Source organism: Monodon monoceros, unplaced genomic scaffold (assembly GCF_005190385.1).
Source record: "Monodon monoceros isolate NGI ecotype Baffin Bay Population unplaced genomic scaffold, NGI_Narwhal_1 Super_Scaffold_17, whole genome shotgun sequence".
Classification (NCBI taxonomy): Eukaryota; Metazoa; Chordata; class Mammalia; order Artiodactyla; family Monodontidae; genus Monodon; species Monodon monoceros.
Genome location: NW_021703773.1, coordinates 24,698,850 through 24,724,229, shown reverse-complemented (window position 1 = coordinate 24,724,229; position 25,380 = coordinate 24,698,850). Strand labels below are relative to the sequence as shown.

General features: G+C 47.6%; 1 protein-coding gene across 2 annotated transcripts in view; it reads right to left on the bottom strand.

Moving 5' to 3' along the window:
• MYOM2 (myomesin 2) overlaps positions 1-25,380 on the bottom strand; it is an 88,694-nt gene that overhangs the window by 8,633 nt on the left and 54,681 nt on the right. For both annotated transcript variants that reach the window (XM_029226713.1, XM_029226714.1), the window contains 14 exons: positions 24,374-24,500; positions 23,024-23,202; positions 21,498-21,612; positions 20,264-20,420; positions 20,068-20,174; positions 17,865-17,909; positions 17,172-17,308; positions 13,331-13,475; positions 13,152-13,211; positions 11,730-11,797; positions 5,777-5,890; positions 5,500-5,587; positions 4,939-4,977; positions 368-473 (listed from right to left, as the gene is read on the bottom strand). In XM_029226713.1, the coding sequence (XP_029082546.1) occupies positions 368-473; positions 4,939-4,977; positions 5,500-5,587; positions 5,777-5,890; positions 11,730-11,797; positions 13,152-13,211; positions 13,331-13,475; positions 17,172-17,308; positions 17,865-17,909; positions 20,068-20,174; positions 20,264-20,420; positions 21,498-21,612; positions 23,024-23,202; positions 24,374-24,500 (1,487 nt within the window). The remainder of the gene's footprint in view (positions 1-367; positions 474-4,938; positions 4,978-5,499; positions 5,588-5,776; positions 5,891-11,729; positions 11,798-13,151; positions 13,212-13,330; positions 13,476-17,171; positions 17,309-17,864; positions 17,910-20,067; positions 20,175-20,263; positions 20,421-21,497; positions 21,613-23,023; positions 23,203-24,373; positions 24,501-25,380) is intronic.

Sequence of the window (25,380 nt, the reverse complement as noted above, 5' to 3'; positions counted from 1 at the left end):
CATCCCTCTCGCTTTCTTCTTTTACGTACAATTAAGTTTGTTTTGGTCCTTTTCTCTTTAATCAATCTAGTGAGAAACCAACAGACTGGAAATCTGGAGCACCTTTTCCAAATATTATTTTTCTATTAGCTCTGCTGGATTCCAGACAAAATGTGTGTCACCAGTAATTATCTTTCTCCTTCTCCACCCCCCACCCCCTGCCCCCCCCAGTTTCTGTGATGGTCCCGCCCCGAGCCCAAGGCTGTCATCATTTCTCAAAACTACAAAGTCTTGAGCAGACTTGGCTATGAACACATGTCCCAGCTGTAAGCCCTGGGCACCGCCCCATGGATGGCATGGCCACAGTCCACGGCACATGGACACTTACTTGTGGTACCAGTTCACTTTCATTTCTTCGGTGAAATATTTCATGAAACACTGAAGTCTTATTTCTTCTGCGGTGCAGAGTATCTTCAGTGGAGAAGCAGAGGCTCCTGCAGAAAATAAAACATACTCAGATCTGAGGAAAGCAGTCTGTGCTGTGTGAGGATGGACAAGCCCTGTGGCCAGGTTACACCCTGCTGTAAATGCATCCTCACGCATATATTCTAACATCCGTCAGCCACAAATCCTTACAATTTGCCCAGGCCATGTTCATTCATTAAATAAGCTTTTGCCACACCAAAATTATCTGAAAATCTCTTTGACAATAGCATCAAGGAGCTCAAATGGCCCCAAGAAAATATTCCCTAAGGGCACTTCTCACATCCCTGACCACTTCCATCCAGTCATTACCACAGGAATCAACTTATAAATTAGACCACACACAAGCTTCCCACATAGATGAGATTCCAAACTGATGGGGTCTGCCCTGTCTGCAAGATTGCACCCACCTTCTTGCATCTCCCCACTCCTTCTTCCTGGCATTTGCTAAAATAACCTTTCCCCTGAAGGGAATGGAGCCTCTAGGCACTCAATCCCCTATAGAACTTTCTGGAAAATCCATGTAAATGATGCAGGGATGGGAATCCCCTCATGGACCTCCGTGGCTGGAGCCCGTCTAGCTGAATGCCCCACCTCTGTGGCCTCTGGCGTCCTCTTTCTCTCTACTCCTGCCCAGAGAGAAAGGCAGAAAATGATTTCTCCAAACCCATTCCTCCGCTTTGCTTCTCCCTACATGGGGGAGGGCAGTGGGCTGACCAGATGCAGAGGGTAACAAGCTGCACATCCCTGAGCACAAAAATACGGAAATGTTGCAGTCTTAAAGAGGCCAAATAGCTTCAAGTCGAGGGTCATTTTTCAGACTACACTCGCAGTCGATAAATGATCACGAGCCCACAAGGTTTTCCAATCAAGTGGGGAGGAGGGAAAGGTACAATCCATGAAACGGACAGACAGAAGGAGAGCAGTTCTCAGCTCAAATGCAAGGATGGCGCCTGGCACTTTCCCTAAATACTGAGAATCAAGCCCTGCACACAGAATTAAACGCTACCCCACAGAACCAGATGGGTTTCATTTCAGCTAGAAAATCAACAGATAATTAACTTCGCCCACCACAGGGAGGAAAGGATGGCAGGATGCTTGTTCCAAGTAATCAGATTACAGGAGCCTGATTTCCAAGAATGATGCTGACCAGGGCAACGTGACCTAGGAAGCTGTATCCCTATTTTCTGATTTTATATCCGCTGCTTCCTTACTGAGCCTTGATTTTGAAGGCTTAAGGGGCATTTGTACCTTATTAGACAAAATTTAACCAGATAGGTATTTAATCTACACAGTCGCCACACCAAAAGTAAGTTCTGCCATTGGTGTTTTCTGTTTCACAACTGATTCTGAAAGTTATTTGATTAGACATCTCAGAGTTCTATAAATATTAAAAGTGAAGGTATACAGTTTAAGCTTGGCCCCTTTTAGGCAAAATACACCTTAGACATTTTTGTAAAATTGAAGGATTGCCAACGTTAAAGAGCTGGGTGGGTAACGTCTTAGAATACACATCTCGTGATGAGGGGGGAGTTCCGAAGTGCCGTAGAAGGAAGGCTGGACTCCTAATCTAGGGACACGAGAATACTCTGCTAGTGGTTAACTGAGTGACCTAGGACAAATCACACAACTTCTCGGTGACCAGAGTCCTCATCTAGATAATGTGGGTCTCTTCCAAGGTTCTGCAAAAATACAAAGAGTCCCTCAGCACGTCTTGTCAGATACAGTTAATGGAGATGCCGAAAACCTAACCAAGGACTTTGAGTCTCCAATTGTGCTTTCTCCATCTCAAAAGTCAGCGTGGAAATGAAGAGAAATGTCAAAGGCATGCACACACATACACACAAAGCATTATCCACGCAGAGAACTGTAACTTTGGCATCAACTTTTATAACGGGTTTGTTTGCAGCCAGAGAATTATAGAACTTTACATCTGGATGAGAACTTGGATGTCGCCTTGTCCAAAGTCCTTATTATAAGGATGAAGAGGTTGAGGAACCCTAACTCTCTCTATAACAGCAGGTTTGCTTCGCAGCCAAGCACAGCCTTTAACCTTCGGGACACGAAGAACAAACAGTTCTGTTCTGTGGGCTGCTAGCTGACCCGGCAGGAAAGCCTCCTACACTCTGCCACCCACAAGCCACTGCAGGATCCTCTCTGTGGGATCAGGGTCGGGAAGGAGGAAGCCCGGGAGGCTGACGTGAGGATCCCATATTTATCCAAAGCCTCTAGTTGGCCCTGAAATTCGAACAAAATTTGGGGGGGGGGTCCCCAAGAAGAGCCACTGATTGCTTCCCAACATGCAAACCCCAGAGGCTGTTTGGTCTTAGAAGCTCCGGGAACACTATCTCCCCACACCCCGCCCCCCCAAGCTGTGAAGGGAAATTTGGTTTAAAAGCCAAGAAAACGAATAGGGAAATGTTTCTGTGCTCCAGGAAACAGGAAATCACTGTTTTGACAGCTCTCTACTTGAAAATTCAGAAGGACTCCTTACATCAACCCAGTATTACACCTGATGCTGCTCCGTGGAGCTATAGAATTTGACCCAAAATGCCTCTCCTGGGTGGAGCTGGACCCTCGTTCAACAGGCAGAGGCCACCAGGCACCCAACACGCATGGTGAGACCGTGACTCACGTCACAGCATCCAAGTGACTGTCAGCAGAGCACGGGGGACGCGTACCCATCTTCACTCCGGCTGTTTCAGGAGTGGCAAGCTCAGTGCTGTCTGCTATCGGTTAGACCAACTCGGGGCTGCATTAGGTCTAAAAAGCCACGGATTGCAGGTGACAAGAGCCAACTTGGAACCCGCGCAGGAATCATGGCATCTTCGAGGATTAAGAATATTCCTGGGGGGGCGGGGGGCAGGTGGAGGAGAAGTGAGGGTGTGTGTACGTGTGAGCATGTCTGAGTATGTGCCTGGGCTTCAGCACCCCCAAGGGCTCTCAGAAGACACAGAAGAGGCAGAGGCACAGCTTCCCTGAGGTCAGAGGTCAGAGGACAGAGGATGGAGGTGACCGAGGTCCCTGATGGATGCAGCAAGGGGACGTGGGAACCACAGATGTCACACCCGGACCGACACCCCAGGCGGCCACGACACCTCAGGGCTGCGGGGAAAGCCCACTGCAGCCTGAGCGGGACGGCCGGGAAGACGGGGCAACTCTGGGATAATGGGCCACGTGCGTGGGCTGCGGAGAAGGCCCCGCTTGCTACTAACACATCCACCTCGTAGATCGAGTAACGCTTGCTCTGCTCCTTTCCGGCTGCAACGGCACTGAACATGCAGCGCCGGGGCCTGGCTCCTCGGGAGGACAGAGGCTGAAACGTGATGCCGTGTGTCCCGTGCCTTCTCTCTGCCCACCACACTCTCAGTGAGACGCACGTGGTCCTTCCAGGCTCGGGCATCTGGGACCCAAGATCACGAGAATACAATAGGAAACTGCCTTCTGTGTTGCTCTGTCCCCTTCACTGGTCCCTTCACTTTTCAAGACACCACGACCATTCGCATCACCAATGTTACAGGTCACATGATGCTTTAATGCAAGGTCATCCCATGGAGCATAAGCGTGAAGCCGCCTTTCAAGTGGCTTAATGTACCTTCGCAAAGTGGCGTGTGCACCATGGAGCGGCATTCGGCCCATTAATAGTCATCAGCAGTAAAACTCATTGAAAATGTGGTCACCTACGCGACAAGCAAAAGCAAAGAGCGACAGTCTACCTTGCGGGGACGTTTTGAGAGAGTGATGAAAAAATAAACGTCAGAAGTTTTCCAGAAGAATGACCAAAAACCCTTACGGGGCAGCAGCTGAGCTCAGACCTGGGAGAGATGTGAGCTTCTGGTCCTGACTCTAGCTGCCAGAGCCCCGTGGTTAAGCCACCTAACTGCTCCGGGCCTTAGATGCCTGATCTGATGACATCAATTAGGTCACCTCTAGAAAGCCCACAGCCGTAAAGTTTTATAATCAGCAGAAAGCCCTCTACAAATATAAGCTATTATTATCAAATTAATAACCAACATCTTTGTTCTCACAGTTTCCATGGAAGGGTAAATAGAGAGGAAGAATTTATCTGCAAAGCTAAGAAGTGGTTTAGTATGTATTAAACCAGACACAAAACCAGAGGCTCCAAAATTCATCATCGCTATTCAGCATTTGTAACGCAGACGCTGAGAGCAATTATGGACAAAGCATCATCGGAGTTGACCTAAGGCAAATTACAAGAAGTGGCTAATTAGGGAGTCCAAACTGAGTTTGTTTTGTCTCTCTTAATATTTTTTTTAAGAAAAACATATTCTGCATATAATGCCGAAAACCCCTTTAAAAAGCATCACCAAGGCGGTCAGATAACTGTTCTGCCGTTGAATCTGGGGCCTGTTCACAGGAGATGCACTGTGGTTCCATTAGCTGTGGAAAATGCCTTCTCGGGAAATAGCAATTTTAGCACCAAAATGACTTGAAAGTTAGAAGGCATTTACTTACCACAGACTCTACTCATGGCCAAAATCATATCCTCGTACACTGAAAGGAAGAAGGAAACGTATCATTACGATGTCTAATTTTATCAGCAGCATTTTCATGTTTAATTAAATTGATACAGGAAATCAGGATGTTCATTTGAAAAATGAAACATTAAAATGGCGATAGTTATCCATAAAAGGCTCATGTGTGGCGATAAATCCTTCTGATCTATTCACTTTTTAAACAAGGAACATTTTGCTCGACATAAATCCGACCATACATTTAATTGAACCTCTTCATCACTGTTTCGATCACTTTAATACATTTGTCACAAGATAGAACTTGGCTCCTGAAGGTGAACTAAGACAGCATTTCATTGAAGCCCAGAGTAATATCATACCTTGTTCTAAAACACTCAAACAGCTTTGAATGCAACTCAAGTACAAATCTATTTTCTCTTCCTGTGTCCCCGCTAAAGAAACAATATGTACTAAGGATACAGATGCTGTGCCTTTATCACACAGTTCATCCTGCTGGCGAAGTGGATTTCCTTTTAGTAGAAGGAAGAAGGTTTTATTCTACCTTTGCCAGCTATCTCAAGGACAGACACATCTTGACCTCTCTCGTCTTTCAAGGTTGCCTTATATTCACCATGGTCCTTCTTTGACAGCTGCAAATAAAACACATCCCATATGTACATAAAACTGACGCCATGATACAAAATGTAATACAGGCTGATACATTCTCTTTGCAAACCGTGGAAATTTAGGAGGCAAACTGGGAGATAATGCAGAATTCACAGGTTGTTTGAGAGAACTTTCTTATCTTGTTTCTATCTCTTTTCTTTAACACAACGTACCTTTGGTAGGAACAGCTCACAGACCCCCTTCTCCAGATCAGGCAACTTTTCCGGTTCATACAGAGCATCATCCTTTAGCCATCTGAAAACGGTTTCCTTCTTGGTGTTCGCAACCTACAAGACAGGAATCTTACGTTGAGTATGTGAATCGCTGTGGCTCATGAGAAAAAAGTCTACTCTGATTTGAAATCACAGACCTAAAAAAAAATCAATTTTTATTATGGACAGTCTCAGACAAATGCACATGGGAAAGCTGTCGGTTCTAATAATAGCAAATACATTTCTAAATTTCAGCTTCTCAAATAATTAAGCCCTGACAGTTCCATTCGGAAGAACAAATGATTCCTCTTTGTGCTAACCCATGAAATTAGACGGTGCAAGGTTTTTTGGTTCATGTGAGATGTCAATAATAAAGACAAGATGTAAGCAGTGTATTTTAAATTTATAAATAATATATCATTACTGGTCTATAAAACTGTTGAGTGACTGCTTTTTTGGCAACATGACATTGCGGACACACAGACGCAGGGGAAAGAAAGTTTAACACAAAACGAGCCCACTGGGCACGAGGACTTTCCTGCTACTAAAATTCCTCGAAATTCAATCTCTGTCATAAGCCTGAACTCGAAACTCAGCTTTGCAGAATTCCAAAGATGAGTAAGCATCTCAAGTCACATGCTCTGACCTACACGTCCCACGAAGAAGAAGAATCCTGGCTCTGTTGGAGCGGAACGTACTGATCACATCGAATTGTGTGACATGGACCATTCTGCATTCACATCCCATACAGACTCAACAACAGAGATGTCAGCGACAAAAAACAAATTACAAACATTGAGAGCACGTGATTAGTTCCAAGAGTGTAGCAGTGCAACGTATTTTAGACTTCCCGTAGCAGCTACGTCAGCTGCTGTCGTTGGTGACAGCCCTGGGGGACAATCCCCAGACGGCAGGGCTCCGGAATGTTCTACTCGCACTTGCACACGGGGCACAGCAGCATGCCCGATATGGAGAATAATTCCATAAATGTTTCAGAGTAAGTGCAGGGCTGTCTCCCGCTGGTCTGGGAGCTAGGCTCTTCCTTCTGAAGCCAGGACCACGTGGTGACAGTCAGGATGGAGCGAAGCTAAACAATCCCAGCAGACGATGTCCTTTGTCCTAACACCTCAAAATCTCCCTTGTGTCCGTTTCCACGCCAAGCCAATCCCCGACTCTCCCCCACCTTAATTCAGCACTGCTGCCTCTTACTCTCATTTTCCAAGATACTTACACTGTCGGTCCTTGGGTGCTAAATAAAAACCTTTCCAATGACCTTCAGCCTCTGTTCTCTAAAACCTATATCCTCAGTTACTTTATTTGTCCTGTAGCTCGGGGTGCGGGTGGCGGGGGGGAGGGGGGCTGTCTTTTGTCCCCAAATAACTCATTTGTCGCTTCTCTGAACTCTCTGCAATGTCTCTACCACTGCTTCTTTTCCTTTTCTTCCTTCCTTCCTTCCTTCCTTCCTTCCTTCCTTCCTTCCTTCCTTCCTCCCTCCCTCCCTCCCTCCCTCTCTTTCTTTTTGGCTGCGTTGGGTCTTCGTTGCTGCGCAAGGGCTTTCTCTAGTTGCGGCGAGCGGGGGCTACTCTTCATTGCGGTGCGTGGGCTTCTCATTGTGCTGGCTTCTCTTGTTGCGGAGCACGGGCTCTAGGCACGCACGCTCAGTAGTTGTGGTTCACGGGCTCAGTAGTTGTGGTTCACGGGCTCAGTAGTTGTGGCACGCAGGCTTCAGTAGTTGTGGCGCACAGGCTTAGTTGCCCCGCGGCATGTCGGATCTTCTCGGACCAGGGCTCAAACCTGTGTCCCCTGCGTTGGCAGGCAGATTCCTAATCGCTGCGCCACCAGGGAAGTCCTCTACCACTTTTTCAATACGCGCACCTCACATGCACGTAAGTATCTAGGAAAAGGTCACAACAGTATCACTCCTGAGACACGGGGCCCTGCCCGACTCTCACGGTGTCTGAGTGTGCCCTCCCCAAAGCTTTACTGGAGGTGTGTGAGAAATCTCTCTCCCAGATTTCCTTCCGTTCATGACTGAGGTTTCTCTTGCCTTAAACTTTTCTTTTAAAAGATGGTTTTCTGTAAAGTTATAATATGAATACGTCCACACATTGATTTTTCTCCATGTGTTTTGTTATGTAAGTAAATAGAACAATAACCACCTGCCAAAGTATTATTAGGCAGAAACCTATGTGGAAGAAGGGTTCACAGAATCCCAGGAATGATGGGACATGAGTATGCAGGCTAGGTGGGTTAAATTGCAAAAGACTCACCTCTCAAGCAATAGTTATTCAGTTTCTCCAATATCTGTGTTTAAAGACTTATGACTCACTTTGATCAGGGAACTTAAAATATTATCAAATATTCACAGGAGGGCCTACACCATGTCAGAGCACATGGGGAGCCTATTTGTCCCACCGCCATTGTGAGCATGTACTCAGGACACCCTTGTCAGAAAAAAGGCCAACTGACCACAACATAGCCGCTGCCTTAATTGACATTTACCACCGTGTATGTTTAAGGTGTACAATGTACACAACTTGATACACGTATATATGGCAAAAATGGTTCCCACAATGAGGTTAGTTAACACATCCTTCACCTCACATGGTTACCACTGTGTATGTGTGAGCGGTGAGAACACGCAAGGTCACTCTCTCAGCAACCTTCAAGTATATAATACAGTGTTATTCGCTCCAGTCACCACGCTGGGCCTTAGACCCCAGAACTTACTCATTTCATAACTGGTAGTTTGTACCCTTTGACCAACATCTCCCCCACCCCTTAGCAACCACCACTTGTTTCTATGAGTTTGGCTTTTTTTAGATTCCACCTATAAGTGAAATCATGTCGTGTCTGTCTTTCTCCATCTGACTTACTTCACTGAGCTTATTTCCCTCAAGATCCATCCATATTGTTACAAATGGCAGAATGTCCATCTTTTTTATGACTGAATAATATTCCTGTGTGTGTGTGTGTGTGTGTGTGTGTGTGTGTGTGTGTCACATCTTCTTTAGCCATTCATTCGTCAGCAGACCCTTGGTTGTGTCTTCGTCTTGGCCATTGTGAGCAATGCTGCTACGAACACATGGTGCAGGTGTCTCTCCACAACAGTGACATCACTTCCTTGAGATGGACTCCCAGAGGTGGGATCGCTGGATCGTATGGTAGCTCTATTTTTTTTTTTTTGCGGTACGCGGGCCTCTCACTGTTGTGGCCTTTCCCGTTGTGGAGCACAGGCTCCGGACACGCAGGCTCAGCGGCCACGGCTCACAGGCCCAGCTGCTCCGCGGCATGTGGGATCCTCCCGGACCAGGGCACGAACCCGTGTCCCCTGCATCGACAGGCGGACTCTCAACCACTGCGCCACCAGGGAAGCCCTGGTAGCTCTATTTTTAATCTTTTGAGAACCTCCGTACTGTTTTCCCACAGTGGCTGCACCGATTTACATTCCCACCAACAGTGCACGAGGGCTCCCTTTCCTCCACAGTTTTGCCAACATTTGTCATTTCTTGTCTTTTTGATGATGGCCATTCTGACAGGTGGCCTTCACCCTTGATTTGTCTTCTGTTTTCCTGCTCAGCGTCTAAACATGATTGAATGTCCCCATCCAGCCAGCGGGAGAGAAGGACTTGACCCCCACGTCCACGACCCGCTGGGGCTCCCAGGGTGTGATGGGCTCAGCTCAGTCTTCACCCATCTTCCATCCCATCAGCCAGCGCCGTTCAGACTCCCAGCCCCCGGCCACCAGCCGACCCGGACAGGCGGCAGGCCCCGCGTCAGCCCTCGCCTCACTCAGGACGCCGCTGTGCGGTCTTCACTCCTTGAATTCCTCACCTTCCTCATTCCATGAAGCCACTTCTTGTTTCTCCTCTTACTTCTCTGAGGACTTCCCCTTGGTAATTCCCTTAAAAATCCTTCTCTCCTGTTCTACTCTGACAACATGATATTTTCCAAAATTCTCCAAGTTTCCGTTATCTTTCTGTCTCTAAAGGCTGACCTTCAGCAAACCTGACCCACGGGCGTCGTGCTCACCGCCACGCGTGTCCTGCTACCTCATAAGCCTCCACAGCAGAGCTTCAGCTTGCTGTGAGGGCCGGGCTCACGGTGCGCTGGTTATACCATATCGCCTGTGCTACAGGCGTAACCAACGAAGTTCTTGCAAAACTGAATTTATCCTCAAAATCCTCAGACTTGGTCCTGCCCCTGCAGTGCCGGTTAGTATCACAGCACCACCTGGTCTCCAAGACAGAGACCTAAGATCGTCCAAGACACTGTCCTCGCTCACATCCAATTACTCACCGACTCCTGCCGGAACCGTAGCTCCCCAACAGTCTTCCAGTGTATCTCCTACTCTGTGCACGTGACCACTATGCTCATCTGAGTTCCCATCTCTCATTGAGCCTCTTGGGCAGCCTCCCCTCCGGCCTTAAGAAACAGCCAGAGTCATCACGTTCCTGAAAACCCCAAAGGCAGGCTCCCCGCCGTCTGCAGACCAGAGTCCACCTCTGCCCTGCTGGATGCCCTCTGGTCCAGCCCCCAACTGTCTTACCAACCTTATGTATTTCTTATTGTGGTAAAATACAGATGACATAAAATTTACCATCTTCACCATTTTTAAGTATACAGTTCTGTGGCATTATGCACATTCACGTTGCTGTGTAACCATCACCACCGACCATCTCCAGAACTTTCTCGTCTTCCCAACCTGATACTCTGTCCCCATTAAACACTGACTCCCTACCCCCATCCTTCAGCCCCTGGCCCCCTCCATCCTACTCTCTATGAGTTTGACTGCTCTAGGGACCTCACGTAAGTGGAATCATACAGGGTCTGTCCTTTCGGGTCTGCCTTATTTCACCCAAGGATCATCCGTGTTGTAGCAGGTAACAGGATTTCCTTCCTTTTTAAAAGGCTGAATGACAGTCCGCGAATTTACCACATTTGTTTATCCATCCATCGATGGGCACTTGGGCCACCTCCACACTGGGTTATTGTGAATCGCGCGGCCACCATCATGGTGCACACGTATCTATCTGAGGCTGGATCGTATCGTAATTCCACCCATTACTTCTGAGGAGCTGCCATACTGCTCTCCACAGCGGCCGACTCATAATTCACCCTCTAATGCTGCGACTCCTAGTTTCCCACGCGGCTGTTTCACAGTTCAGCCTGTGGGAGCAGGTTCCACCCTCGTCGACCTGTATCCTTCTCAGTCATCCCCCCGCACTCAGCTCAGGACCACCCTCGCCGACCTGTATCCTTCTCAGTCATCCCCCCGCGCTCAGCTCAGGACCACCCTCGCCGACCTGTATCCTTCTCGGTCGTCCCCCCGCGCTCAGCTCAGGATTCACCGCTCTGTTGACTTGTCTGCTTGTTTACCTCTCTTGTCTGTGAGTAGCTTGGGAACAGAAATGATGCACGATCGAGCTTTCCCCACAGCCTCTTCTTCTACAGAGACAGCCATGTAGCAGGGGCTTGTTAACTTAAAGTCTGTTCCCCAAAATACAGGTTTTTATAGTTAGCAGTGATTCAGGCTTACTTTATTACTGAATTGCTCAAACAAAAACTTAAGAGCATCTTATTCCCCAAACATACCTTTTATTTCCTAAAGAAATCATATGAGCAGCATAGAAATTACCAGATACATTTCACCATAGCATTCTTTCCCATATGTTCACTTACTGAAATCTTAAATAAATATTTTATAAACTACCTACTTGAATCTTCGTTCCGTTGCCCCTGTAATCTGTTGACAGAGACCACAGACGAGACTGAAAGTCTGAGTACCACCCGCCCCTAATCCAACCCCCTGCGCTTCACCACCAGTGTGATCTGAACGTAGCTGCTCCCTGACTGTCTCCACTGTCACGAGAATGGGAGTCTCACTCTCTCCTGGCTAGAACCGATTCCTCACCTTACAGACCAGCCGGACTTCACAATCTTCTGTAACATCCCAGTGCAGATACTCAGCGAAATGAGGGCCTGGCGGGGAAAAGGGAAAAAAGTTTAAATAAAGGAAAAAAAGTACACATATATACACACACATACAAATGCATTTTGGGCAGAAGAAAGTAGCTGTTCAGTCTGAAACCAAGATAATTTAATAAAACTAATTTTCAGGGCTCCGCAGTCAGTGTGTGCAATACTGATACTGAAATCTCTATTTCTAGCTGGGTGATGCCGTCTGATCTCTCCTTCTCGGTGATGTCTAATAGCTATTGCTCTTTAGCAGGAAGAATAATGAAATATTATATTTTTTTCTCAAGACGTGTGTCTAACAACATCCAACAGCATGGTATAAAAAAACGTTAAAATAGGAGAACTAATTGAGGTAAGATGAAGAAAAAGCCGTTTGACCTAGCAAGTATGTCAACACATGATATTTATATAGCATTTGAAATCAAAGATTAATTTATATATCTTTCAAAAATATCATTTTTACTTAATATAAATGCAGAAGTCATATGCTAATAATACATTCAACACAAAAATACAAAGCAGTTTTAGAAAGTATTTATTGATTTCTTCCATATAAATACATCCTACAAAGTTGTAGGAATCATATTGTAGAAAAAAAATCATATTGTAGAAATGAGTAAAATAAACATTTTTGACTACTAAAAATAACTTAAAACAATAAAAATGTCTTCATTTTATATTTTAAAAGCTGTATTCTAACTTCTTTTCAAAAACTATAGAAATCCCATATAAAAAATATTTTTCAAATAAACCCTTGGGTTGTAGTTCAGTTTCTAAAATTTATCCATTTTCCTTTGTATCTAGTTAATATGCATTTTTATTTTTTACTTATTTATTTATTTTTAATATGCATTTTTAAAACGATATATTTAAAAAGTATTGTTTGTAATTAAAGTGAAAACATCTAAAAGTTGAAAAGTTCACACACTTTTAAGTAAAATAACAAGCTCCTGGCTATTGGAACTGGGTCTACTGCCCTCTCTCCGTTTCTCCTAATAATCCCCCCAACTCACCCACCCCCATTCTTTATTCCTTTTTGTCACAATCACTGGACTCCATCTGGACGTGTAATGGAGGCACCCTTTCCTTATCACTGCAGGAAAATACCAACACTCAACAATAGATTCCAGGGCTTTTCAAGGTAGAGGCAAGAGAAAATACCGATGAAATAATGGGAAAGGTCAAAGAACAGAAGAGAATCCAAACTTCTACAGCCAAGAAGTGGTCTGACTTCTCAATCATTTAAAATCGAAGTTAGAGTCGTTTGGCATTAAGTAGGATCTGCTCCAAGCAAATGCTCAAATCCTAAACCTTTGTCTTGTGCTAGTAGTGGTGGGGAAGCCAGCCAACCACCTACCTTGTTTCCTGAGAAATTCCTTTCTTTGAAATTCAGCCTCTTCTAGGACAGCCTTGAATGCTAAATCCAATATTTGAGGGGAAACAAATAGAAATGAAATACATTTGCTTCTCTCTGGTTGAAAGAATTTGCTTTGAATTTTCCTTTACAGACACATGAAGACCTTCCACACAGCATACCGTCTCCGATGAGGACCAGAGAAGACTGACTTTTTGCTTTTCCGTCGTGAATCTGCACAGTGTAGGTGCCTTCGTTTTCAATGGTAAACTGACCCATCACCATCTCGATAAGGCCAGTTGACTTGTCACACTTGATTCTGTGTGTCTGGGAGCACAGAAGGAAGGGGAGAATTCCACCGTGAAATTCCTCCCTCCAGTTTTCTCGCTGGCACCTAACGGTTGCATCAACTATTGTATCTTAAGGGATCATGGTGCCCCAAAAACACACAAAAAGAAATTTCAGCCACTGAACCTCTCGGTGAACCAAAGAGCAAACGAGGGACCTCTTGGTGAACCAAAGATCAAACGAGGGACATTCGGCGATGAGGCCCTAGGTCTGCGTGGGGAGTGACCTACACACGAAGAACCCAACAGAAGCTCTGCACACTCCTCGGGAATGTGCACCTGATGTGAGGTAACTCAGCACACGGGGGAAAGAGAACGGGGCGCCCTTGGCCATGTCCGATCACAAAACCACAGGCAACAACCAACCATCTCCACAGCCGCAAGGGCTTCAGTCTCGGGGACTCTGGGGACACGGGCATCCGACTGGTCGCCCCCACTCAACACCGCCACCAGCACCAGGGTTGAAGGTGAACGCCCAGAATGAACAAAAGCATGACAACCTTTGCTGGTGACCTTTCCTGCAGGCATTCCTGCTTGCTTCCAGAGGAGCCCAGCTGGGATTAACCAAAGGCTTCCCAGCCTGAGTAATGAGCCGTCCCAGGAAGGTGGGGCTGTGGGGTGAGATGAGCGAGTCATCGCCAGTAACCTGTGGTCAGCAGCCAACAAACAGGACGAGAGGGAGGAAAGGCCACTCCTTGCCCCGAGAGCCTGCACTCCTTCTACAGCCCTTACCTTGATGAGACTATCACAAAGAACTCCTGTCTGTGGGTAACTAACAGAAAATGTGTGAGATCGGCCTTTTTCTGACACATCGTGTGTATTTATTTTCACAATGCTCTTCTTTCTCTTTCAGGTGACATTTATATTTTGGATTCCAAATGCCAGTGTCGCAAGAGAGCTGAGAAGATGGATATTAGCAAAATAGCACCTTTGTTCGACATCCCTAAGCCCGTTTCCCTCAGCGTCGGGCATCGTTTCTAAACCCTCCTGCCTGACGTTGGACGCGGCACCTCTGCTGTCTGACCCCTTCCGCTTAATCCAAGTGTATTTCCAAGATGCCCTGTGGCCACTCCCCTGGTCAGCCCACCCTCCTCGCCCCCCGGCCCCCTGCCTTGCTAGCTCTCGCGTGTGCAAGCTGCAGGGCCCACCTGTTCCGGGGCCCATTTTCTGCGTTCCTCCTCCAAAGGAGAACCCAGGAATCCACTGCTCTTGAAATCTCCCCTAACTACTCCAGCCTCTCCACACCCCCGCCTTCTCTGAATCGGTGCTCGCTGTACTGTTTTAACACGCTCTCCATTCTGTATTTTTTCTGTATCATTCTCTGATTGAAGCTGTATTTCTTCAACTCTGGGATAAGCTCCAGGAGGGCAAGTTTACGTCTCATTTTTCTAGGCTACGGCGGACAATCAAAAACCATCTGCAGACTATAAGCTGCCGTCCACAGGGAAAGGAAGATCAGTGTCTGAGGCCCCAAGGGTTAACGTGATGCCTGAGGTTCTGTTTGATCAAATATGACTTTCAGGTTTTAAGTGAATAAAGCCCACCCCTGCCCACAGGCCCTGACTTCCAGGAAACATAAAAAAATCACCTGGAAATCGGAAACTCCAATATTGTTTCAAGTAAGTAAAGCATACACTGTGTACTTGTACAACATCGCTTAGATTTTTTTCTCGATGGGAACTTGGTGTATATAAAGTGAGAGAGAGAGAGAGCAATGAACGAGAAGGCGTGAGCTCAGATTACATTTTGAGAGAGAGGCCATTTCAGGAGGTGGTGCCGATTACAGGAAGCCTCCTGATTACGGCAGCAGGACACTGCTCCCTCCCCGGAGACTCCGGTAGTTCTCGGGGGCTGGGCAAGGAACAGAGGGCTGCAACAGGTGTACCTCGCCGGGGTCCTTGAGTTTCTTTGCAGTTTTGAGTATTTGCTTTTGAATACGGGGAGCAAATTTCAAGTTGATCAGACAACGGTGCTGCTCTGGGTCTGTAAGACGCTTGCCCCCATCAAACATCTGTGAGTAGAGGCCTCTAGGAACCTGCTCTAATTAGGTCTGAGAAGTGAGAAGGAACCACGCTCACCAGCCGGATTCTTAACAATCCAGAGCCTTCTCCATTTTCTCAGCTTCTGCACCGCAGGCTCTGGGCAGGTTTGAGAAAAGAATCAGGCTTCTAGCGATTGCCGTTATGCAGCGAGATGATGTTCGATGATTTTAAGGGGGCCATAAATACAGGCTATTATGTGACTTTCACAAAATAGCATCAATCTCCACATGGAAAAGTCACCTGTGGATTGCTAATTAAGGAAGGAAATAGTACAGCCATATTCCAAACGATGAGCCAGGTAGCAAAGACATCCGTATTTAAAGCAAGCTCTCCACAGCAGGTAGGGATGTTAATCAAAAGATGTTCTACAAATAAAGAGCAATTACACTAAATTCCATTGCATTCCGTAGCATGATCTCTGCTCAAAGAAAATTGTCTCCAATTACCTTGATCATGCGATGCTCTTCCATACACAGTATCCATACTGTGGGCTTTTTTTGCAGCCAGGAGGAAACCGCATGCTTTCTACTTACTAGCCAACTCCCCAATTTGTACAGTTCTCCAAGGATGCCATCATTCTCATGGGGAAGATGGACTGGATAAGAAAACTCACGTAACCTTTCTCCGTACACGATTTCTGCCCGAGGGACGTTCGTCTAACGAAGCTTTACTAAAAACCCATCAGACACAGAGGCCAGACTAGGGATGAGGTGCCCAGCTCAGAGGGAGAGTGAGTGGGCCGCGCACCTGGCATGAGCAATCCCTACATCTCAACCATCCCGTTAATATCCGTGCAGCAGACACACCGCTGAGGCACTGAGGACTCAGTGGGATAGCTAAATAGACACGATGCATTGGGTATCAAGGGAAAAGAGAGCGGAGGGGGTAAAGATGGTGAGATGTGAGAGACCCCAAGGGCACCGCTGAACAACAAAGAAAGGCTCCATCAAACAGGTCATCTTTTAACTGGGTTCCCAGTTGCGCTGTAATAATTAGACAAGAGGACATATATGGAGACACAATGTGCCACAGGCAAAAAAGGAATCCTTGTAATATCTGTCAGCTTCATTCTACACAATTAAAAGTAGAAGAAGGGCAAAGTGTCTGTATCATAGCATCCTACACATTTTTCTCTGTTCAGATTTGCCAGGCCAAGGGGGCAGCCTAAAAGCTCAGGGAAGGTGCAGAAACTAATTTCCCAGCCGACGCCTTCCATGGGCAGCTCTCAGTGGGAGGGGGGCCTAGGAAGGCATTGCTCACATCAGGGCAAAAATACACCCCTTCAAAACTGTCATCAAGAGTGAATAAACTGATCCATTGAGGATAACCGCCACCCCACATAACCTGAACCTTTTCATAACACCAAGTCTCTAAACGTAGTTGGTCATTTTTTAATTCCAACAGGCTTGGATTTAAAGGCCTCCTGATCTCTCATCTAACCGAGACCAAATCTCTGTACATTGCAAGAATCAACCATCTCTCATTCTCATTCATGTTGTCAGCCTTCTACGCCCCAACTTCTACAGCTCGAAAAGGGATGAAGACAGACCCAGAATACTGACTTTCAGGAACTGACCTTCCCAAGTAATACCTGGCCATCTCCAAAGCCAGAGGCCACGCACACATGAACTCACCTCGCTGTTACTGACTTCTCTGTCATTAATGATAAAGCGGTAGCTGGCGTCTGGTGATAAGTGTTCAGCCTGCAGCCAGAAGCGGACCTGGCCCTTATCAAAAATCTCATAAGCTAATTCTGACTTCAGAGGAATCGCTACAGGAAGAAAAGAGATCACAAGTCAATAATGCGTGAATCCTTGTGAGAAGGAATAGCTGTGTACTATAGGAAAATATCAATCCTCATTATTAAATTTTTGGAGAATGTGAAACCCCGGAGTATTGAACTGGATTATGAAAACCAAAACAAAGAAATGAGACTCTAGTTAGCCTGGCGCTGCATTCAAAGCCTCCATGCCCCGTGAACCTTGCACATGCACGGTCTGCTTTCCTGATGGGCCCGGTGACCACAGATGGATATATTCTTTCTGAATTCAATGTAATCCAATAACTGAAGATCCCATTTGATACAATTCTCACTTGGATTAAACAGCCACACTCAACCCGAAATCCAAAACACTGCATGCAATGAAAATTGCTACACGTTACAATATTAGCTAATACTTGTTTTGAGCGAATTGTTGACAAGTGTGTAAAAGCTGGCGCACAAAACGAGGCCATCCTCTCCCCAGAGCGTCCCTTCCAGAGCTGCACGCGGTAACGAACATGCCTTCCCAGAGCGCAATCCTGCTCTGAGCTCCAGGCTCACTTACTGGGATTTTTTATCTCATTGCTCAGCGTCACCAAACGTTCCAGCTCTAAAATTAAGAAAAATATAATCACTGGTTTTGACCTGTACGTTCAGAAGCTGGCTTAAAAGCAAAGCAGAGATTTGACATCTCATCACCAAGTTTAATTTGAGGCTGTGAAAGAAATTAGAACTGGGAGTTAAAAGGAGACATGGGATAACTGTAACTTTGAATACTCCCTCCAGTGAATGACCGCCTGCAACTAAAATCCTCACCATTTAAAGAACCCACTTACTAACGGGACCCGTTAGGACGGGTTAGGGCAGAGGTCCCTGGGAGTGGGGGGCACTGGGGGGGCAGGTGTATTCCTCGAAGAGAGGAAGACCTACAGAGGGGGTATGTAAAGGGACCCATTTCCAGATCCTCTAATCCCATATGAACTCTTTCCTGAAATTGGTCGTTAAAAGCGTCCTGCTTCAGCACCTCTCTCACCCACCCAGAATTTCACTGTGGTGTATTATCATGAATTTAAATAATAAATAATAATGATACATTAAAAAGTAAAAATGCACTGCTCCTGAGACTCCCAAGAGCAAGTTAAGAAAAATTGAAGGTTCTAAACCACTTCTTTCCTTTTCCCTCCTTCCCTCCCCCTTCCTCCCTTCCTTCCTTCCTTTCTTCTTAAAATTAGCATTTAGAAATGAGACCATGGTCACCAAGATCTGTATGCACCTGTTTATTTGAAATGAACAATGAAGCAGACTTTCTGTGACCAGAAGTAACTCCACCTAGACGGCTGATTTGAGGGTGAGGGCTGACACCCCCATTAGGTCTCACAGTGGGAACTTCCATACATCAAATGAGCTAAAGGTGCAGCATCAAGGTTTTGCCTGAAATGTACTTGAGGTCCATATACAGCCTAAAATGTGCTGGAAATGCTCATCCTTTGCAACGATTTAAAATTAAGGTGAAAACGTCATCTGCAAACTTTCAAAAGGAGCAGAGGCGCACAGCACTTGTCAGAAGTCTTTAAGGATGTTTTGCTAGTAAAGAGCTGGGTGAAGGCCACTGAGTGAGGGTCAGAAAGGGCAGCTTAAAATGAAGGTGAGCAGATTCCGGTCCCTTCCCGCCCTGTCTGTGAGCAGTGAGCTTGCCAGGGAACCCAGGAAGCAGAGATGGTGCAGCCCCTCTGCTGTTCTACTGCTGGTCCCGTTAAATGCACATGGGCTCACCCCAATGCCCCCAACGTCTGCATGGGACCTGCGAACGCCTGCGGCCATCAGACCCTGTCCCCTCCCCTCCCGTCCTAGGCGTCCCCCCTTGTATCCCTCTCCTGGGACCACACCCTTCACTGCAGCCAAGCAAGATGCCAGCTGATAAGGAAAGGATTAGACTATCAAACTTAAGGCATTTTAACTGAGGGCCCTCAGAGACTCAGAAGCTTTTAAAGGCCCAACATGGAGTTTTGAGGGTTCTGTCCAATGCTACACAGTTCCGTCCACATCACTGACTAATCATTGTACAAACTTGTAAAACTGGCTCTGACCAGCACGGGGTGGTAGATAAGGGCTGGACACAAACATCAACCCAGGCCGTGGAAGAATCCTCCTCCCGAGGCCAGTTCATTGTCTGGGGGACTCAGACCCGGGCACCTGCCTAAGAGAAACGGCTGCTTTTCCCCGGGGCAGAGTAAACCGACTTCCTTCACTTCATTCTGCTGTTTTCTGTTTATAAGAGAGCGAGTGATTTTAACTATGGAAATTAAATATTATTTCACACACATAAAAAAATATATACATATAAATATATACATGTATGTGTTTTCTTTCATCATTCGATTATTCCATGTTGGGAGAAAAGGGAGGATTCTTGCATCTGTGCGCCTCTCATTAATTTTACGGACTTATTTGCTAATATGCTACTTGCCAAACTAATGAAACGTAACTAAAACTCATCTCTAAAAGTACAAGTGGAAGGCTATAAAAGCAATATATACAGCAAGAAATAAAATACTCCCGGACCAGTGATTTCTTTAGTGGCTAGAGTACAAACTCAAGAGTTTGTGTAATTTCCAAAGTAATTTTTGGCTTTAAAAAGGATTCCCCACCCCCAGCCTCCTGCAAACACACACCCCTTTTCTAAGCAAATCAGTCTTTTCTCTGTTAGGGTCAATCTTTGAAAATGTTATAAAACCCCAAAAGGGAAGCCTATGTCCTACAGGTGTTACCTTTCTCATCCAAGACAAAGCTGGAGGACACACCATCCGTGTCACTGACGGACACAGAGTAAGTCCCTAAGTCCACTTTATCCAGATTCTTAAAGTACAGCTTCGAGCTGAAAGGGAAGGAAAGCCGGTATGTTAATTACTGTGTTTGCAGGCGTTCCTAAGAGGTGGTGATTGCCAACTCCAGAGTGGAACTTACTGGTCCCCCACGGTCTCGACCTTGAACCTCTCGTCACCTGCAATGTCCTCGTAGGATTTGCACCACGTGAAGTGAGAGGCGTCCGTCATCTCCTGGCAGTCAAAGCTCAGGTAGATTTCACCTTTTTCATCCACGCCCGCGCTGATCTCCTTGGTGCCTGCAGAGCGAGAATGCCAGGGAGCATCTTAGGAACACAGTATCCTTCCGAGTCTTTTTTTTGGAGGAGGGATGGCCCAGGCGGAGGGCTTGTTTTACATCGAATCATCAGGTTTTGCCTAGGGTCTACCCAGGACATTGGGCAGATGTGAAAGAGCGAGCCCTCTGGGCAGCTGATGGAAAGCAGAGAAGTTCAGGTTTGGGTTTTAAGTCATCACATGTCTGTCCACTTCCTTTTCTGCATCCAGCACCACTGGAGAAAACCCTCTGGGCTGCCAATCCCGGCCATAACGATCCTTTTGCCCTTTGGGATCTGACCCTTCGCCACTCCTGGGGGCCCGGGCAGCGTGGTTAGGGCACTTGTTTCCCACACACCCGGGCTCTACTTTCTCCACTTTTTCCTTCGGGGGATTGTTTGTTTGTTTGTTTGTTCCTTTTTGACCAAGTGGACACCTGGCCCAACACAGGCCAGTCAGCATCTGTCCCTTAGGAATCAGAACTGGAGGAGACACGCCGGCCTGAGACAGGTGCACACAGATGCGCCCCTTGCCAGGAGGACAGAGGAGCACAGAGCCGGGTGGCAGGGTATCCATGGAGCCAATCTCCAGGGAGGGGAGAAATCCAGGGAAAACATGGTTTCCGGAGATCCTTCTCCCCACGTATCCCGTGAGCTCACCCCCCTCCCCTCGGAAGCACTTCCCCGCCAAGGTCCCCTCAGCTGGGCTCTTACTACTTTTAACCAAGAAGATTGCCAGTGGCTTTATAATTTCTGATCAAAACTCAGCAGTAACATAAAAGACCATCGTCATCCCTGCACGTTCTACTGCTGAAATGAAGACCCTGCCACCCTTGCAGAATGACCTCACGTGCCCCTTGCTGCCCAGGATGCTGGGCGGGGGGGCGTGCAGTGGGTCTTTGAAGACATGCTGTACTGCGTCTGTCAATCCAACTCCTTCTATAAATGTGACGGGTACTGTCCATGCATCCGCCGTCCATTCACACACACACACGCATCCCTCCTCCCAGATCACCCTGCTGTGAGGTTTGCCCTGCTAACAGCCGAGCAGATGAGGCTCACCTGGCCTGGCCTCCACAAGTACCGGCTCCGACGTGTCTGAGGGCTTCCCCACCCCACTCGCATTTACTGCCCGGACACGGAATATGTAGGTTTTTCCTTGGTGCAGGTCGCAGACCTTGAAAGAAGGAGGAAATGTCACATGTGAACAGACAGATGAAAATGACTTCATTCTTCATCACATTTTATTACAGACGTGTTTTCTTTTTACAAATAGCCTATTCTTCCAGTCGGAATAGCCGTACAGAGGAAGTGCAGAAGGGAAAAGGAGACGGGCAGGCTCATGACCTCACTTGGGGAGAATAAACAGGGTTGCTACTGTTCTGATATATCCTCTTCTTTGTTCTTTGCATATTTTAAAGCAGAATTGAAATCATATCATCTAGTTTATAATCTGGTGTTGAAATTTAACATAATTCTACGGGAGTAAATATCATTTCACATGTGATTTTTTAGTTTGTGCAAAATATCCTATCATTGGGGCAATATCAAAATTAAACCCATCTTGGGCTTCCCTGGTGGCACAGTGGTTGAGAGTCTGCTTGCCAATGCAGGGGATACGGGTTCGTGCCCCGGTCCGGGAGGATCCCACATGCCGTGGAGCAGCTGGGCCCGTGAGCCATGGCCGCTGGGCCTGTGCGTCCAGAGCCTGTGCTCCGCAACGAGAGAGGCCACAATAGTGAGAGGCCCGCGTACCACACACAAAAAAATTAAACCCATGTCTTATACATCTACGGATGAGGTATATTGTAATCTGCATTGATAACCAAAAATAAAATGTATATTAGCTAATTTCTAACGAATTCATTTAGCTGGATTCTGAGCAGTTTTTGTTCGTTCAGAAGACGACACTGATCTTGTTTCATGTTGTCCAACTGCCCTCCAGAGGCTGCTGCCCATTTACCTGTCACTCAGGTGCGGCCTTTCTTTAAGGAAGCACATTGCCTCTCTGTCTAAATCACACCCCAGAGCCCACAGCCCAAAGAATAAAGCCTCTGACGAGGGCAGCTGGGTCCCCAGGTCTAAGCCACTGTTACCACTAACCTGACCCCAGTGACTGGTGAATTGCAGGTGCTAAAAACAGAAGTATTTGGAGAAAGAGGGGACAGAGAAATTACACATCATAGTTCTGTCAAATGTGTTTACACTGTGTGTACGTGTGTATGTGTGTTTATCAGATAGACGTGCATCAGCGATCACGTGAACTGAGTGAAGTAAACATGGGCTTGGTGCGGAAAGACATAATTCTAGCATCGCTGTGGAAGGCACATCAACACAGTCCATGACCGTGAAGTGTCAGCACCGTGGGGGGTTGTCAGACGGCAGGAAGCAGAGGAAACCCATCCAGATGGTCCCCACACGCAGTCGCTCCCCATGTCCACGGAGGGGCGGGTACCTCCTTGAACCCCGCTGGCTGGCAGCAGGGGTACCAGTTCATGTGCACAGTTCCCTGGGGGCTTTGAGCTAGACCCCCGACAGGGATGAAACACGTTCCCCAGAAGACAATGCCTGAGAAGGTGTACTGTCACCTTTAGGTAGCGATGTGCCGTGGTGGCCTCGTTGACGGTGATCCACTCTTCGGAATCCTCTTCCTTAAGGTCCACGAAATACCCAGAGATGGGGCTGCTGCCTGAATACACCGGGGCCTTCCAGAGAAGCACCAGGGACGTGTCCCGGACCTCACAGAACGTCAGGTCATAGGCAGGACCTGAAAAGTCAGGTGAGCCTGTGGACTAATTCACGAGTCCACACGCTAGCCCGGGACCAGCAGGTACGTCTCACAGAGAGAAAGGTGTGCAGGAGAGGATCCTGAGGTACCCACCCACCTGCTGGGCTGGAAACCCGGGAATCACAGGACTCACCCAGGGAGTCTGACCACCCGGGGAACCAAGCTCTCACCAGCTCCACCAGCCTAGTACCCCAGGCCCGCCTGTGACAGTAACCAAGCCCAGGTCCAGGGGAGCCTTGAGCAGTAAAGGCAGGAGGGGTCCCACCCTAACCAATCACTCTAAGCCCCCCAAAGCCCCTGGGAACTTCTACAGCTTCTCCTTCCACTGACTCTTCCAGGGGAAAAAATTAATTTCATTAAAACAAGTATCCCCCACCCCCAAAAAATAAAGAAGAAAAGGAAAAGCCATATCATCTGGCCACAGAATTGAACAATCGTCTCAGTGTTTAGAGCTTTTAAGCTTCAACTTCAGGTTCGTTGTTTTGTCTCACTTTGTTTTCTTCAAACCGTGAGCGTATTATCCATGGCATTAGGGGTCCTGATGGACCGGATACAGAGAAATCGATGCCCAGTCCCCGCAAGTTTGTGAAAACAGTTTGAAAATGTGGAGCCCTGAGTAAATGCAGAGATTTTGTCAATGTTCACTTTAGAACCAGAGGCCCCAAGCTCCCATGTGCTCTGGGAGGAGGAGACCTGAGTGAATACACAGTCAGTAAGGTCCTGCTGTCCCTACTCTGGCCCAGCTGGAGCCTCTCCTGCTGGGAGCTGGCCTCCCTCCGCCCCTTTGGGAGAAGTCCACCTGGCACAGGCCTGCCCTGGACCAGCCTCCGGCCACAGCATCCTCGACTCGGGGGAGCAGCTGGGGGTGGGTGGCCCCACAGCCTCACACTTCAGTGCTAATGACTCTGTGCCTGTCACTGCCCTACCTGTGTGTCCATGGCCCAGACCACAGGGCGGGGCCACCTAAGGCACAGCTCTGCCCCGGGCCTGGCACGTGGTAGTGGTGCCAGGATCCGTGCAGAGTGACTGAAGCCTGCTGGCTGCAGAGGCTGGGAAGGCCTGGGCTGGCGCCACGGAAGACCCCCTCTCCGGCCAGCCCTGCGTGTGCACGCGAGGTACCCAGGGGTGAGTCCTGGAGAGACCGTCTTACCCGGTTCCAGCGCCGTCCAGGCCTCGCACTTGAAGAGCTCGCTGGGGTCCGACGGCTGCCCGATCCCCACGAGGTTGGTGGCGGCAATTCTGAACTCGTAGAGTGAGCCTTCTGCCAAGCCCTCCACCTATTCAGAGGATGTTTAAATTATAGATGAACCCACAGACGTAGAAAACAAGCTCATGGTTACCAAAGGGGAAAGCGGGGGAGGGATAAATTAAGAGGTTGGGATTCACAGGTACACCCTCCTGTATATAAAATCGATAAACAACAAGGACCTACTGTACAGCACAGGGAACCACACTCAGTATTTTGTAACAACCTATAAGGGAAAAGAATCTGAAGAATACATATATACACATATGTGAATGTATAACTGAATCACTGCTGTACACCTGAAACTAACACAACATTGTAAATCAGCCATACTTCAATTTTTCTTAATTAATTAATTAATAGGTGAAACAAAAGCTGCGTTACGACCCACGATCCATCGGGGGAAAGGGGGTATTCCTGGTTGATTTACAGATGGAACGTGAGGGTGAGGGACCTTGTCAGTAAGTCGAGTACGTGTCTGTGGAAGGTTATTGATCCACCTGCATGTTGCAGTCACCACCTTCACCCCGACACAGCTTGCCTCATTCACTCCATAAACCCTCCCCCCGGGGATGACGTGATGACCCAGGCAGGAAGACAGGCTCGGAGACAAAAGCCACAAGGAGCCAGTGGAAGAACGGTGGGCGGGACCTGACCTCGGGCCCAGGCTCTCCACCCTCCACCCTCCACCCCCGGCGGCACCGCACCTGGGGTGTCAAGGGCCCGGGACGGGAAGCATCCTCGCCGGGGGCGGTGGGGAGTGACCTGTCTCCTCCCCGCACACTGGCTGGAGGCCCCTGAGGGTCCACTCTGCCTGGTCGGTGCCACAAAAGATGGAGGGAAGGCCCTGGACCAGACCATCAGCCCTGCCTGGTAGCCCGGCCACTGGATCAAACACAGCATCTGGATGA